This window comes from Mandrillus leucophaeus, unplaced genomic scaffold (assembly GCF_000951045.1).
Source record: "Mandrillus leucophaeus isolate KB7577 unplaced genomic scaffold, Mleu.le_1.0 Scaffold3, whole genome shotgun sequence".
Classification (NCBI taxonomy): Eukaryota; Metazoa; Chordata; class Mammalia; order Primates; family Cercopithecidae; genus Mandrillus; species Mandrillus leucophaeus.
In genome coordinates this window covers 1244917-1261922 of record NW_012103142.1, presented here as the reverse complement: position 1 = coordinate 1261922, position 17006 = coordinate 1244917, and the positions used below count along the sequence as shown (strand labels likewise).

The window sequence follows — 17006 nt, the reverse complement described above, 5'->3', positions numbered from 1 at the left end:
GGTTCACACCATTCTCCTATCTCAGCCTCCCGAGTAGCTGGGACTACAGGCACCCACCACCACGCCCGGCTTATTTTTTGTATTTTTAGTAGAGACGGGGTTTCACAGTGTTAGCCAGGATGATCTTAATCTCCTTACCTCGTGATCCACCCGCCTCGGCCTCCCAAAGTGCTGGGATTACAGGCGTGAGCCACCGTGCCCGGCCTAATCTAATTTCTTTAAGGAGAGTATTTCCAGAACTTTGACCTAGGGTCTCTGGAGTGTGTCTATGCCCACTATACCCTTGGCAGTAGGAATGGAGACTTGTCTGATACCAAGGTGGATGGTGGGTGGATAGGGAGAAAGGGGTCAGATCCTCTGGTCAGAGCTTAGCAAATGCCCATCTTCCCCTTGTGTTAGTCTTATTCTGGCTGGAAGATTCTGATACCGTTGTTTACAAAACCACCGTCGGTTTCCCTCTTAACTGCAGTCCCACATTCATACAATTTCTCACCAGAAATACTCTTAGACGTCTCACTGAACCCTCAAATTCATATGCTCAGAGGATGATTTCATAACTCCTCCCTGTGGTTCCCTCCTCCACTGACGCCTCCATATTCTCCTTGGAAGGCTGCTACACCATTGACCCAGCCCATATCCAAGGAGTCATACTCCCACGTCCTGTCAGTCACTTGGCCTTATAGACTCTTCTTTCTGTGTATCTGGAAACCTGTCACTTCCTTCCGCTTCCCACTCCTACTGTCTTAATCATTTCTCAACCGCATTACCGCAGGAACCTGCTCCATTAGCATGCTTTCCCATCTCCAACATATGTCAGAGTTACCTTTCTAAAACTCAAATTGGGTTTTATAGGCCAATTCAGGAGGATCCCTTGAGTCCAGGAGTTCAAGACCAGCCTGGACAACACGGCAAAACACCGTCTCTACAAAGTAAAAATAAAAAGTATTAACCAGGCTTGGTGGCACAGTTACTTGGGAGGCTGAGGCAGGAGGATCACTTGAGCTCAGGAGTCCAAGGCTGCAGTAAGCTATGATTGTACAACTGCACTCCAGCCTGGGCAAAAGAGCGAGATCTTGTCTGAAAAAAGAGAAACCTTCCCATATCATTTCTCGGTCGTGATCCATCCCCTACTCCCCGAGTCTGAGTTGTTGTTTCTTTTTTTTGAGACAGGGTCTTGCTCTGTCACGCAGGCTGGAGTGCAGTAGTGGGATCATAGCTCACTGCAGCTTCGACTTCTTGGGCTCAAGCAATCCTCCCACCTCGGCCTCCCCAGAAGCTGGAACTGTAAACATGCACCACCACACCTGGCTATTTTTTTTGTTTAGGGTTTCTGTTGTTGTTGCTTTTGTTTTTTGAGACAGGGTTTCATTCCCATTGCCCAGACTGGAGTGCAGTGACGTAATCTTGGCTTACTGCAACCTTCTCCTCCTGGGCTCAAGCAATTCTCCTGCCTCACCCTCCTGAATAGCTGGGACTACAGGCTCACACCATCGTGCCTGGCTAATTTTTTTTTTTTTTTTGTAGAGATGGGTTCTTGAACTCCTGAGCTCAAGTGATCTGCCTGCCTCAGCCTCCCAAAGTGCTAGGATTACAGGCATGAGCCACTGCACCTGGTCTAATTTTATATATATATACACACACATATATATGTATGTGTACATATATGTGTATATATAGAGATTGATTGATTGATTGATTGATTGATTTTGGTAGACATGGGGGTTTCTCTATGTTGCCCAGGCTGGTCTTGAACTCCTGGGCTCAAGTGCACCTCCTACCTCAAGCTCCCAAGTAAGGTTTACAGGCATGAGCCAGTACGTCCGGGCAAGTATCTCTTTTCATTATCACTGTGGTATCCTCAAGCTAAGTATTTCTCAGTCTGTATAATTACTCTTTTTTGGTCTTCCACTAGATACTCGGTTCCTTTAGGGCAGGGACTATGGGTTTCCTTTATATTTTAAAAATTTGTATTCAGCACTATTTAGCAAAAAACCCCACAACAATTTCTAAGAAATAAAACAGTCGTGTTCCTGCTGTATTTCTCCCTCCCTTCATTAGGTGTATCATTCCCACAGATTTCTTTATCATTTCACTGCACACATGTTACAAATCAATACAATGTTTTTTCTGCTGTGCCCCTGTGGAAAACAAGTTGTCACTGCGCCACCTGTTGATTTCTGCCTGCTCTACAGAGCCACCTGTATCATGAATCCAAGAGTCTGTTTATGGATGGGTGTGTTCTGTGGGTCTCTTTATCCACCTCTGCATAGATATCACCTGTCTCAATGACTAAAGCTTCAAAATGGTCTGATACCTGGTCAACTGGTTTCCCACTTTGATCTGCCTGCAAACTGCAGTGTATTTAATCTCTACGTCTCCAGTTCCTGGCTCATGATGATACTTAATGAACATTTGTTGAATAGGTAATTTTTCCCCCTTAGTGTGTTATTTTCAGAATCTTTTTGGAGCTTTTGCACTTAATTTCTTTTCAGATAATTGTATATGTCAAAATCAAACTTCAGAATAAGAATTTACTGACCAGAACACCATTTAGTACTTTATATATAGGAAGGAGTAAAACCACTGGCTAAAGTGAAAAATTTTTTGTGGGTGGACACAGTGGCTCATGTCTTTGATCCTAGCACAATGGGAGGCCAAGGCAGGAGGATTGCTTGAGACCAGGAGTTCAAGACCAACCTGGCCAACATAGTGAGACCCCCATCTCAAAAAAATGAAGTTTAAAAATTTTTTAAATTAGCCGAGCATGGTGCTGTGTACCTGTAGTCCCAGCTACTCGGGAGGCTGAAGCTGGAGGATCCCTACAGCCCAGGAGTTTGAGGCTGCAGTGAACTTTGATCCTGCCCCTGTACTTCAGCCTGGGCAACAGAATGAGACCCTGTCTCTACAAAACACAGAAACAGAAACTTTTTTTTTTTTTTTTTTGTAGTAAATTCTCAATAGGTTGTCAAGGAAACTTACTGAGGAGAGCTATTTACCAGTAACAGTGTTTGCTTTGAAGTGTGGCTACAAACTAATGAGGCTTGCTTCCTTCAGCCTCATTATTGTAGTCTTAGTTCATATAGTCATGGTTGAATGTGCAAAGCAGTAACACTTGCTAGGTTTACTAATTAGTGTTTCACATTGATTGAAATTTAGAAATTGAATGCTTATACTTTGTCAGAGGTTTCCTTTTCTTTGCTTTAGCTTTGAAATATTCCTGTAAAGGTTTTTCTTTTGGACTGTAACTTCGTTGCATGGCCTTAGTCAGCCTTTGAAGCAATGCGTAGGTTTATAATGGCTGGCAAGCACTTTACCGGGAAGTGAGGGAAGAAAGACTATGTGTTGTTATTTATACAACAAGTCAGTGGAGGATTAACCCATTTTACTACTTTTTCTTCTTGAATCTTTTTGTAGTTGGATAAATATGACTTAAATGCCTTTGTCTAGAGTCTTTGGAGGGCTTTTTTTTTTTTAACCTTGTAATTTGAATTAACCACATGCTTATATTTGGGTTTATTTTCTTTTGATAAGGAATGTTTTAAAATGTAAGATTGGTCACAGTTATTGAAGAGAATGAATGTGGCACTAGTTTTATGATTTAGTAAATCACTGGCCAGGCGCAGTGGCTCATGCCTGTAATCCCAACACTCTGGGAGGCCTAGGCGGGCGGATGACCTGAGTTCGGGAATTCGAGACCAGCCTGACCAACATGGAGAAACCCCATCTGTACTAAAAATACAAAAATTGGCCGGGCATGGTGGTGCATTCCTATAATCCCAGCTACTCAGGAGGTTGAGGCAGGAGAACCGTTTGAACCTGGAAGGCGGAGGTTGTGGTGAGCTGAGATCATGCCATTGAACTCCAGCCTGGGCAACAAGAGCAAAACTCCATCTCAAAACAAAACTAAGGATAACCTGGAAGCTTATTCCATTGAGGTATAGACTCTGGGGGAAAAAAAGTAGCACTGACTCCCTTCAGCTTTTAAAAAATGACTGTGATTGGCTGGGTGTGGTCGCACACCTGTAATCCCATCACTTTGAGAGGCCGAGGTGCGTGGATCACCTGAGGTCAGGAGTTCAAGACCAGCCTGGCCAACACGGTGAAACCCCATCTCTACTAAAAATACAAAAAACTAGCTGGACATGGTGGCGGGCGCCTGTAATCCCAGCTATTCGGGAGGCTGAGGCGGGAGAATCACTTGAACCCAGGAGGCAGAGGTTGCTGTGAGCCAGGATTGCGCCACTGTACTCCAGCCTGGGCAACAGGAGCGAAACTCCATCTCAAAAAAAAAAAAAAAAAAAAAAATACTGTGATTGCAAAACTAGTTTTTTTTAATTGAAATGAAATTCACATAACATTAGCCATTTTATTTTTTATTATTTATTTATTTATTTTTTGAGATGGAGTCTCGCTCTGTCGCCCAGGTTGGAGTGCAATGGCCGGATCTCAGCTCACTGCGAGCTCCACCTCCCGGGTTTATGCCCTTCTCCTGCCTCAGCCTCCCGAGTAGCTGGGACTACAGGCGCCTGCCACCTCGCCTGGCTAGTTTTTTGTATTTTTTTTAGTAGAGACGAGGTTTCACCGTGTTAGCCAGGATGGTCTCGATCTCCTGACCTTGTGATCCGCCTGTCTCGGCCTCCCAAAGTGCTGGGATTACAGGCTTGAGCCACCGCGCCTGGCCACATTAGCCATTTTAAAATGAACAATTCATTGGCATTTAGCAATCACCATTTCATATCTATTTTCTGAATACTTTCCTCTTCCCCAAATAAAGCCCTGTACCTGTTAGGCAGTTGCTACTCGTTTTCCCCTTCCTCCAGTTCCTGGTAACCACCAATCTGGTTTCTGTTTCTCTGGATTTGCTTATTCTGTGAATTTCATATATATGGAATCATACCATATGTGACCTTCTGTGCCTGGCTTCCTTCACTTAGCATGTTTTCAAGGTTCATCCATATTGTAGCATCTGTCAGTAATTCGTTTTTTTAATGGCTGAATAATATCCCATTGTATGTATAGGCCACATTTTGTTTATTCATTCACTCTTATTGGATATTTGAGGTTTTACCTTTTGGTTATTGTAAATAATGCTGCTATAAACATTTGTATGGAAGTATCTGTTTGAGTACCTGTTTTTAGTTCTTTTGGTTACTTACCTAGCAGTGGAGTTACTAGATCTAATGGTAACTTTATGTTTAACTTACTGAGGAACAACCAAATTGTTTTCCACAGTGGCTGAATGAAGCATTGTACATTCCTATCAGCAGTGTACGAGGATTCCAATTTCTCTGCATCCTTGCCAGCACTACTTATGCTGTGTTTGGTTGATTGAATTATAGCTATCCTAGTGAGTGTGAAGTAGTATCTCATTTTGGTTTTACTTTGCATTTCCCTAATGACTAATGATGTTGAGCATCTTTTCATGTGCTTATTAGCCATTTGTATATCTTCTCTGTAGAAATGCTGTTTATCTTTTCGTTGTTTTAAATACTGTACCTGTATTAAATATAGAATTTGCAGATATTTCCTCCTGTTGTGTAGGTTGTCTTTTCACATTCCTGATTATGTCCTTTGTTACACAGAAGTTTTTAATTTCAGTAAAGATCAATTTATCTTGTTTACCCTTCTGTTGCTCATGCTTCATATCTAAGAATTTGGCATATTTGCCAAATTCAAGATCATGACAGTTTACTCCTGTGTTTTCTTCTAAATGTGTTATAGTTTTAGCTCTTACGTTTAGATTGTTGGTCTATTTTGATTTTGTATAAGGTCTGAGATAGTCCAATGAGAGGATTTTTTTTTTTTTTTTTTTTGAGTTAGGGGTCTCACTCTGTAGCCTAGGCTAGAATGCAGTGGCTTGATCATAGCTCACGGCAGTCTCAAACTCCTGGGCTCAAGCAGTCTTCCCAAGTAACTGAGACCACAGGTGTGCACCACTAAGTCTGGCTAAATGTTGTATTTTGTTTTGTTTTGTTTTGTTTTTTTTGTAGAGATGAGGTCTCATCATGTTGTCCAGGCTAGTCTTGACCTCCTGGGCTCAGGCAGTCCTCTTGCCTTGGCCTTCCGAGGTGCCAGGATTACAGATGTGAGCCATCACACCTGGCTCTTATAGTACCTTTTAACTGAGTATATGTACATATCAACCAAAAACTGTGGATTTCATAGTATTTTAAATTATTTTGCATTGTATTAATCAAAGCAGAACTTAAAATATACTTGAAAAATAGTACTTGTAAGTTTAAGACAATTTTTCAGTCCATGGCTTATACACAAGTGACTGAATATGGATTCATGGATTTCCTTCCCATAACACCACGATCTTCTATGAATCTACAGATCACATATTTTGTAGATGAGCATCAGAAGAATCTCTTATGACAGGGAAAAGAGAGACTGAGGATGAAGGTAGAGTTTCCAAGGGTCCATAGCTGCAGAGACCTCAAGGAAGAAGCTGGGGATAACTGGAATGTCATTAACTAGAAGGCAGTGGTGGAATCTGTAAGGGCCAGAGAGGAAGTAGCATTTCATTTGAGGCAACAAGGATGGTTGCAGAGTTTGGTTTGTAGGCTCACAGGTCATCATCAGAAAGTAATGGTTTAGGGAGCAGTTGAAGATTCCTTTACTTCCTTTGGAAATAATGCCAACTCAACTCAGCCTCCAAACAGGGAGTCCAACTGACTTTGTTTAGCATCTTTCCTACAGAGAGGGATAAGGAAGGAAAAGGAACTAGGCAAATTCTAGATTTTTATTTCAACTCTGACCAGAATGCTGGCTGAGTCTTTAAAAAAAAGTCCGGTTTTATTTTAGCTGAAAATGTGATGAAAGGAATTTTTCTACTTCTCATGTGGCCAGGAGAATTAGGGTCCCTTAGAGTTTAGGGTGGTGTATTGTATTGGCCTGTGGCCATCTGATGGAGCAGGAACTGGGATACAGCTCCCAGTTCATGAGTGAGAAACTTGGTGGGGAAGTGTTGGATCACAATGGCAATCATGGTCAAGGGCCTTCTGTCTTCTGGCCAGCTTTTTCAGTGCTGACAGGCTTATCAGTGACAATCTTCTTTTTTTTTTAAGTCTTTTTTTCACTTTGTCAGGTCTGTGTCCAAAGGGCAAAAGGAACAAGGAGGGGATAAATGAGCAGGTGATTGAGCGTCTGAGGGGAGTGTAGAGATAATGGTCTTCAGATGCCCTTCTGCTTTTACTGGCTGATTGCCTATTTTTTCAAATAGAAACAAAAGCTACTTTGCAAGAAGTGATTTGGGAAGGCATAAACAAAGAATGGGTCTTGGTTACTTTGATGTTTGTGGTGTTTAAACTCTGAATTTGTGTGGATGTGTCTTTTTGAATTTTTAACCCCCCCCATGCAACCTTTGTGACTTAACAGGTGCTACTTGTGAGCAGTAGTCGCCATCCAGACAGATGGATTGTCCCTGGAGGAGGCATGGAGCCTGAGGAGGAGCCAAGTGTCGCAGCAGTTCGTGAAGTCTGTGAGGAGGTATGCATGGAGAAGAGAGAGCACAGCTATGCCTCGTCATCATGAACCTGTCGTATCTGTGTAGTTCTTTAATAGATCAGCACTCACTGAATAAATGTACAGTCACAGAAAAAGGGCAATGAATGGTTACCCGGTCCCTCCTTTATTACCGTGTGATGGAGTTGTGACATGGTAATGTTAACCAGGCACTCTATGCCAGACTTCCCATGACTTTTTATGCCAGACTTTTGTGACTTCCCATGGATTTCTTCCAACACTGCCTATTACCTGTGGCACAAAATCAAGAAGCAAATCGTTCCTCACCTCTAAGGAGTAAGAGGAACAGGCAGCATTAGTATAAATGACTCATTGTCATTAAGCTTTGGAGGAGGCCCTTGTTTTCATGTGCTTACTGCATCCTAGCCATGGAACTGTGGCTAAAGCAGTGACTCTGTTAGCCAGATACTGTTAATGGTACAACTTGAGAGATAATAGTATCTTCTCTTTTATTTAGTCACAAGATGTTCCACATACATGTGTTGAGTTTCTGGGCCATGATATCCTACTAGATACTCCAGAATAAATAGAAGAAATAAAGTCATGGACCCTTAGTTCTCTTATTTCAAGAATTTACAGTCTGGGGGAAACTGAGAAACAGATTGCAATTCAAAACCCAGAGAAACGAACTATTGTTTTCCCATAGCCTCTTGTGGTGACACCATGCTCTGCTCTTCTTGTTATCTCATTTAGGACTCATAACTCAGTTGTGTAAGCTTTATTGCCACAGTTTACTTGCCCTGGTCACATAGGTAGTGCTTTTGAAATCCATTTCCTTGTTCTAGAGGGAATTTAAGATTGATTCTAAGAACATATAAAAAAGCACTTACAGCAAGTCTAATTTCTGTGTTTCTTTTGGATCCAGCTTTTGGTGAAGTGCACTTAGAATAATCTTACCCTTGGAATATCCAAGGAAGTCTTAGTTCTCGCTCTGAATTCCTACACTTACATTGGCTTATGTTACTGTCGTTGTAGCATCTATCTTACACCCATAACTAAATTGTTCTCTCTGAGGGCAAAAATCACGTTTCCCATCAAAAATCCTTACTTTCCGTGCCTATTACACAGCTAGGTGAACAGAAAGTAATTAATATATGCTTCTTTGATAGATGGAACAATGGTTGGAACAATGCAGATGCTGAAGAAATACCCTAAATGGAAATTGTCAGAGTATAGAAAGTGATAAACATTGACAGAGAGGATATGAGAAGGCATTCTTACAGGAGGCTAACCCGCTTAGAACCAAATGGAATCAAGAGAGGGTGTAATGAAGAGAACATTGACGTGGGAATCCTGGTTTCTGTTACTGTCAGTTAATGACTGTGTGACCTATGAGAAAATAACTTTAAACACCCTGGACCTTTGTCCTTCATTTGAATATCTTCCTTTTTACTCCATCGTGGAGGGAGGGAGGGGAATATGAGGTTCAAATGAGAACATGAGTATGAATATCCTTTGTGAATTATGTATCACTCTACCACGTAGGATGTATGCAGCTGAAAATAATATTATGCCCATTACTGTTCTGTAACAGGCTTATTATATCACAATAAGTCGTCCCAGGTTGGCTGACTCAGCAGTATTAAGAACCCAGGTGCTTCCCGTCTTTCTGTTCTGCCATCCTTGGTACATTGGCTTTTGTTTGCGGGCTTGTCTCCTGTGGTGACAAGATGGCTATCACAGCTCTATCCTTACACATTCTTTTCAAATGTAGGGCACACAGTTTTACCTCATGGGTCTCTTTATTTGAGAGAAAAGAAATTTTCCCCAGAAGGTCCCCCAGCGGACTCTTTATGTTGGTGTTCCAGAGTTGCTTCGCATGCTTGTGCTTAAACTTCCTGGCAAAAGGTATATCAGTTCCATGTTTAAACTACTAGAGCCTTCACCGTCTAGGATTTGACTTTGAGAAATCTCTTAGACTTTAATTTAAAGCAATTGAAAAGCATGACCAATAAGAGAAGATAAAATGTTTATTTTGTTAGAAATTTAACTTATATTGGAATGTGCCAATACATGTTTACTCTAAAAAAAAATGAATAGATAATATATAATTTTAGAGTGAGAAAAAATTTATTATACAGGCCATACAGTCTCTGTCACAGCTACTTAACTCTGCCATTATAGGGCAAAAGTAACCATAGACAGTAAAATACATAAACAAATGGGCACGGCTATGTTCCAGTGAAGCCTTATTTATAAAAACTGTGGTGAACCATAGATAATGCCTGGTTTAAGCTCTTGCTACTCAGAGTGTAATTGATGGACCAGCAACATCAGCATCAGCCAGGAGCTTGTTAGAAATGGAAAATCTCAGACCCCAACCCAGATCTACTGTATCAGAATCTGATTCTAATAGGACCTCTGGTGATTTTGAGATCCTACTGCCTTAGAGTATTGAATTCTTACCAGTGAGTGTTCTGAGAATTCTTCCTGATGAATCTGTGGAGAGAAATGCTCTTTGAGGGATGGACTGTGGTTTGGTGGTCTCCACACCCATTCCAATGACTCTTCTGACATGGAGAGATTAGAAAGCTAAAAAGTACTTTTCCTAGACTCAGGTAAGGAATGCAACTAAGTCTCCTTGATGATATTTAGATATCCCCAATACAAAGCACTTGTACAAGATTGCTGTAGTCACGAGGAGGTCATGTTCTGAGAGCAGCGGGCCCATCTGTTTTGGTGGCACACATTTAGACAAAGGAGATATGGTTTTGGAATTGGCAGCTATAGTGTCAACTTCCTGATTTGGCTGGTGGCTTTTATTTGGCAGCTTCCTGATCCACCCCAGAGACAGCAACTCCCTTGGCAGTCCAGTTCTGCCATGTGGTTTTAAGAATTGTTCTTGGAACCTTGGTCTGTGTTTCTTGAACTCTCCCAGTGATTCTGTAAACTGTTTTTATCCCTTATAAACCATTATCTTAAACTAATCAGGTGGAATTCTGTTGTCTGCAATTAAAAATCTTGACCCAACCAGATTCCCTGTGAATGTTAACAGCTGCTTTAGTTGTATCAGACGTTCTCCTCTGCTTGGCCATGCTAACCCATCAAGGAATTGAGGTGTCTTTGCAAAGCATCCCCCTCTAGAGAAGAGTGTCCAGTGGCCCGTGAGAGAGGTGTCTGATCTACAGTGTGTCAGTAGTTTAATCAGGCAGACCTGTTTCTGTGGGAGAATGAAGCTGTGACAGAATCCAGTTCAGAATCTGCACCTTCCTCATAACTGTTTACTGATTGAATGTTACTAGTCTGTTCAACAGATATTGAGTGCCTATCCATCTTGCACAAAATACTGGGCCACAAATTGGGGATACAAAAATTTGGGTTCTGCCATCATCACATGAGCTTAACGTCTCACTAAGAATACAGAGTTAATAGGAAACTATAATTTGAAAATTCAACTTTGAGGGAACAGTTTGTACAGCATGCTAGGGCACTTGTTGGCAGAGTAGCCAACTCTGGCACAACGACTGGCTCCTAGGAGAATGTCTGGATGGTTATAGACCTGCTCATTTAAGATTTTTCCATTTTGGAGGGACTTTGGGGATACAGTAGGTAGTGTGATGGTGGTCTTGTACATGATATCCCCACATAAGGGAGATTAGATAGAGGAGGGATGAAGTAGCTGGTGAGCTTTTCTTTACTGTGAAGCAGAATTGGGTTCCCACTTTCCTGTCAGACCTGGGATAATGCAGAATTAGAAGGGTGTAGACACACCCTGAAGGCCAGGTATGATTCTGTACTTTGCATCCCTAGGCCTGAGGGCACCAGAAGCTTTGCCTAATTCTTTCTGTAGGAACTCGAAGTTTGACTGTTCAAATAAGTGGTGTGGTAGGGCCCGTTGGTAGACCTAAACTGAATAATTTTGATTTAAATCCAGTTGGCTTCTGTAGGTTCTAAGGTGCTTAAGGCAAAAATAGTATTTGAGAGTGACCATGCTGTTGTGGATTCAGACAGATTGTTACAAGACCTGAAATGGAGTGGTGGTTCTCTAGTAGAGAGAGAGGAAAAAGTTCAAAGACCTTGTGCAAAGACTTGATACTTGGTTTTGGGAGTTGTGGTTGGAATATCTCTGGCCGTTCTACTTTTGTAGAGCACATTTGGAATTTGTGTCTGTTTCAGGAAAGCTTACCTTATTTGTTGTCACTGTTGCTGTTCTGTGTTTGAGTGTTACAGTTGAGTTGTCCCTCGGTTATACAAGTGCAGCTAAGATGTAGAAAACCAGATGTTTGCAACAGGAAATGCATTGAGGGAGTAGGAAGGATATAGGGTACTGTACTTTTGTTTCCTGGAAATTGCATACTATCCTTCTATAGGTAAAAGGGAGAATAGTGTGAAATAGGAATAAAGTGCTCGTGAAACAAGGAAATGAAAAGTGCAGCACAAATAATTAAACTACACTCCTCATATGTTTAGTATCTTACCTAGCTCCTCTCTTGAAAGAATCCTGATCTTGAAACTTTATTCTCTCAGTAATACTAGAATAAAGTATGGGATATGATGATGTGATTCTTCTTTGACTGCAGGCAAGCTCTGCCTGCCATTCTCAGCCTTAAAGAATCCTTCCTGACTTTAGATCGAGACCATCCTGGCTAACGCGGTGAAACCCCATCTCTACTAAAACTACAAAAAAAAAAAAAATTAGCCGGTCGTGGTGGCGGGCGCCTGTAGTCCCAGCTACTCGGGAGGCTGAGGCAGGAGAATGGTGTGAACCCGGGAGGCGGAGCTTGCAGTGAGCAGAGATTGCACCACTACACTCCAGCCTGGGTGACAGAGTGAGACTCCGTCTCAAAAAAAAAGAAAAAAATCATAATCCTTCCTGACTTTGAGCAAATTTTTTTTCTGCAGTCAGAGGAGAATCATCTAATCTTATCCCATATTTTATTCCAGCATTATTGAGAGGATAAAAAAATGTCTGTGAACTGCTTTGAACTTTAGAATAAGTATCCAAATAAATAAAATGTACACACAATAAAAATAAAGAGAACATGTCATTACAAAAACAGAAACAGTTCAGTGGCTTCCATCAAAACAGAATGAAAGAAGTGGATTTTCCAGTTTTATTAACAGAGAATTAGACTTGAAATCAGAGACTTGAAATATTGATAGATGTTTTTTATTGTCCTTGAAGGGAAGCTTTTGTAAACAAAGCACTATTTAGAGGTTTATTTAGTTTTCAAGATGTTTATGCTTTCAGATCTGATTTTTTATTTGGAAATGTAGGAGATTTTAATAGCCACTTTTTGAGGGGCTTTGTGGATAATACCTCTATACCAATTAGTTGAAAACCTTCAGATGTTTCAGATTGCATTTATAAATTTAATATATTTGATTTTTTTTTTGAGAATTTCAGTTGTCCTACTTAAAAAAAAAACTTCATAAAGCTCTTCAATGAAAAAAAGTCTTGTGAAAAACTACTACAAGTAAACACAGGGGGAAGCATTTAGGGCCCTGGTCTGGACAAAGATTTCATAGGTAAGACCTCAAAAGCACACGTGACAAAAGCAAATATAGACAGATGGGATTGTATCAAACTAAAAACCTTCAGCACAGCAAAGGAAAGAATCAACAGTGAAGATAAGTCTACAGAATGGGAGAAAATATATATGCAAAATATTCATTCAACAAGGGATTACTATTCAGTATACAAAGAACTCAACAGCAAAAAAAGAATCCAATATTAAAATGTGCAAATGATATGAATAGACGTTTCTCAAAAGAAGACAAATAGCCAAGAAATACATTGAACAAGGCAGGGATTAGGAACAGCAACACCGCTCCCAAACTCCCCCACCCCACTCAAAAGTGTGTATATAACCTTTTGTTTGTTTTGAGACGGAGTCCCGCTCTGTCATCCAGGCTGGAGTGCTCACTACAACCTCCGCCTCTGGGTTTCAAGCGATTCTCCTGTCTCAGCCTCCCAAGTAACTGGGATTACAGATGCCTGCCCCCATGCCTGGCTAATTTTTGTATTTTTAGTAGAGATGGGGTTTCATCATGTTAGCCAGGCTGGTCTCAGACTCCTGACCTTAGGCAATCCACCCGCCTTGGCCTCCCAAAGTGCTGGGGTTATAGGCATGAGCCACTGTGCCCGGCCCTTATATCACTTTTGACTCTACAAAAACTTAACTGCTAACAGTCTAGTGTTGACCAGAAGCCTTACTGTTAACATAGTCAGGTAACACATATTTTGAATATTATATGTTATATATACTGTATTCTAGAGAAAAGAAAATGTTGTTAAGAAAATCATAAGAGAGAGAAAATACATTTGCTGTTCATTAAGTGGAAGTGGATAATCATAAGGTCTTTATGCTTGTCATCCTCACATTGAGTAGGCTAAGGAGGAGGAAGAAAAAAGGTTGCTCTTGGTATCTCAGAGATGGCAGAGGTGGAAGAAAATTCATGTATAAATGGAGCCACATGGTTCATACCTGTGCCGTTCAGGGGTCAAGCTGTATATGAAAAAATGTTCAACATCACTAATCATCAGGAAAATGCAAATTAAAACCACAGTGAGATATTATCTTCCCCTAGTTAGGATGGCTATTACTTAAAAAGACAGTAACAAAGCCAAGGACGCCGGGCGTGGTGGTTGATGCCTATAATCCCAGCACTTTGGGAGGCTGAGGTGACCAGATCACCTGAGGTCAGGAGTTCAAGACCAGCCTGGCCAACATAGTGAAACCTCCTCTCTACAAAAAATACAAAAAAAAATAGAAGATTAGCTGGCCTTGGTGGCGGGTACCTATAATCCCAGCTACTTGGGAGACTGAGGCAGGAGAATCACTGAAACCTGGGAGGCAGAATTTGCAGTAAGCTGAGATCACGTCACTACACTCCAGCCTGGGTGATGAGAGTGAAACTCCGTCTCAAGAAGAAAAACAAACAAACAAACAAAAACAACGCCAGGGAGGCTGCAGAGAAAAGGAAACTCTTATATGCTATTGGTAGGAATGCAAATTAGTATAGCAATTATGGCAGGCTGTATGGAGGTTCCTCAGAAAACTGAAAATAACTTTGGGAGGCTGAGGTGGGAAGATGACAAGATAAGGAGTTCAAGACCAGCCTGGCCAACATGGCAAAACCCCGTCTCTACTGAAAATACAAAAATTAGCCTGGCACAGTGGCATGTGCCTGTAATCCCAGCTACTTGGGAGGCTGAGGCAGGAGAATTGCTTGAACCTGGGAGGCAGAGCTTGCAGTGAGCCAAGATTGTGCCACTGCACTCCAGCCTGGGTGACAGAGCAAGACTCCATCTCAAAAAAAAAAAGAAAAGAAAACTGAAAATAGAACTACCATATGATCCAGTGATCTCTCTGGGTGTATATCCAAAACAAAGGAACTCAGTGTATTAAAAGTCTGCACTTCCATGTTCATTGTAGAATTATTCACAATAGGCAAGATATGGAATCAGCCTAAGTGCCCACCAACTGATGAATGGATAAAGGAAATGTGATATATATATAAGTATACACACACACAGCACTCACACATATACACACACAATGGAATAGTATTCATCTATAAAAAAGAGTAAAATAATGTCATTCATGGCAGCTGAACTTGGAAGACATTAACAGTAAGCGAAGCCAGCTGGGTGACTCACACCTGTAATCCCAGCACTTTGGGAGGCCGAGGTGGGTGGATTGCTTGAGGTCAGGAGTTCGAGACCTTCCTGGGCAACACAGTGAAACCTCCCCTCTACCAAAAATACAAATATTAGCCGGGTGTGGTGGCACACGCCTGTGGTCCCAGCTACTCAGGAGACTGAAGTTGGGAGGATTGCTGGAGCCCAGGAAGTCGAAGCTGCAGTGAGCCATGATCATGCCACTGCACTCCAACCTGCGTTACAGAGTGCGAGACCTGGTCTCAAAAAAATTAAAATAAAGGAGAAATAAGCTAGGCACAGAAAAGATGAACACCACGTGTTCTTTCTTGTATGTACAAGCTCTAGTGTTCTATAGCACTGTAAGGTAACTATACTTAATACTTACTGTGTTATTTTCAGATGAGATTGGGCACGTTCATGGTGGTATGGCCATAGAGAATTGTGTGTTTTCAGATAGCTACAAGTAAGGATTTTGAATGTTCCCAAGACAAACAAATGATAAATATTTGAGATGGTGGATATGCTAATTACCCTGATTTATCATCATTTGTTTGTTTGTTTTGAGATAGAGCCCTGCTCTGTCACCCAGTCTGGAGTGCAGTGACACGATCATGGCTCACTGCACCCTCCATCTCCTGAGTTCAAATGATCCTTCCGTATCAGCCTCTTGAGTACCTGGGACTCCAGGTACGCGCCACCATGCCCAGGTAATTTTTATATTTTTATAGAGGCTGTATTTCACCATGTTGCCAAGGCTGGTCTCCAACTCCTAGGCTCAAGCCATCTGCCCGCCTTGGCCTCCCAAAGTTCTGGGATTACAGCCACGTTATGCCCAACCAGATTTATCACTATATATTGTATACATATAGCAAAATGTCACTGTACTCCATAAATATGTACAATTATTATGTGTCAATTAAAATTAATGACAAAAATATTTATAGCCAGGCCTGGTGGTATGGGCCTATAGTCCCACCTGCTGGGGAGGCTGAGGCAGGATGATCACTCGAGCCCAGGAGTTCAAGACCAGCCAGGGAAACATAGCAAGACCTCATCTTAAAAAACAAAAAGAAAAACAAAACACAGCATTTTCAAAGAAATACAAAGTTTTATAAAACACAGAGAAACACTTTTTTTTTACAAACTCCTGTGACTCTCATATATTACGCTTAGAAATAAGATGTTTTAGAGTCTTTAAATATTCCCATGCTATATATAAGGTTTGTAAGATTTTTAACTTAAAATCATGAGTCAGAAATAAATTATTCAACTATATTTTTGAAATTTGAGGCCACAAGACTGCCAGCCAGAATAGATAACATTCTTGTAAGCATTACAAGATCTTAGATTATGTCTGGTCTCCTTAACACAGAAATACTTAATGTAATAAACATTATAATATTTAAGACTAAAGTATTATAAATTATAAAATACTTATTGATTCCCTTGAACATTTTTATATGTAATTCTAAATGTTTCTAGGATTGAAAGATGCTTACCTGCTGAAGAAACTGAGTCTTCCTATTAAATGAGGCCACAACTCTTAGGTGACCTGATAGGGCATGACTCTGTTCACTTTTGCTTCATCAAGACTCCATAACTTCACAAGGCTGGGGGTCATGGAGTTCACACAGCATGAATCAACATAGCTAATTTAGTGCATCAGCGTGAAGGTTACTTCATTCATGAAGCCTTTGTGATTCCTCCTAGTAGGTTCACTCATGCTATATGTTTCCATTGCAGTCTGTATTTCTAGCACTGTGGTATTGTTCATGCTTTATTGATGTTGCTTGTTGAATTATCTGTCTTTTGTGCTAGACTTTATACTCTGTATAGTCTCCTTCCTTCCTTCCTTCCTTCCTTCCTTCCTTCC

General features: G+C 41.1%; 1 protein-coding gene across 1 annotated transcript in view; it reads left to right on the top strand.

Annotated features, from left to right (window-relative positions):
• NUDT3 (nudix (nucleoside diphosphate linked moiety X)-type motif 3) overlaps positions 1–17006 on the top strand; it is a 114898-nt gene that overhangs the window by 45583 nt on the left and 52309 nt on the right. The window contains exon 2 of the mRNA XM_011986529.1: positions 7381–7491. Coding sequence (XP_011841919.1) covers positions 7438–7491 — 54 coding nt within the window. The 5' untranslated portion in view covers positions 7381–7437. The remainder of the gene's footprint in view (positions 1–7380; positions 7492–17006) is intronic.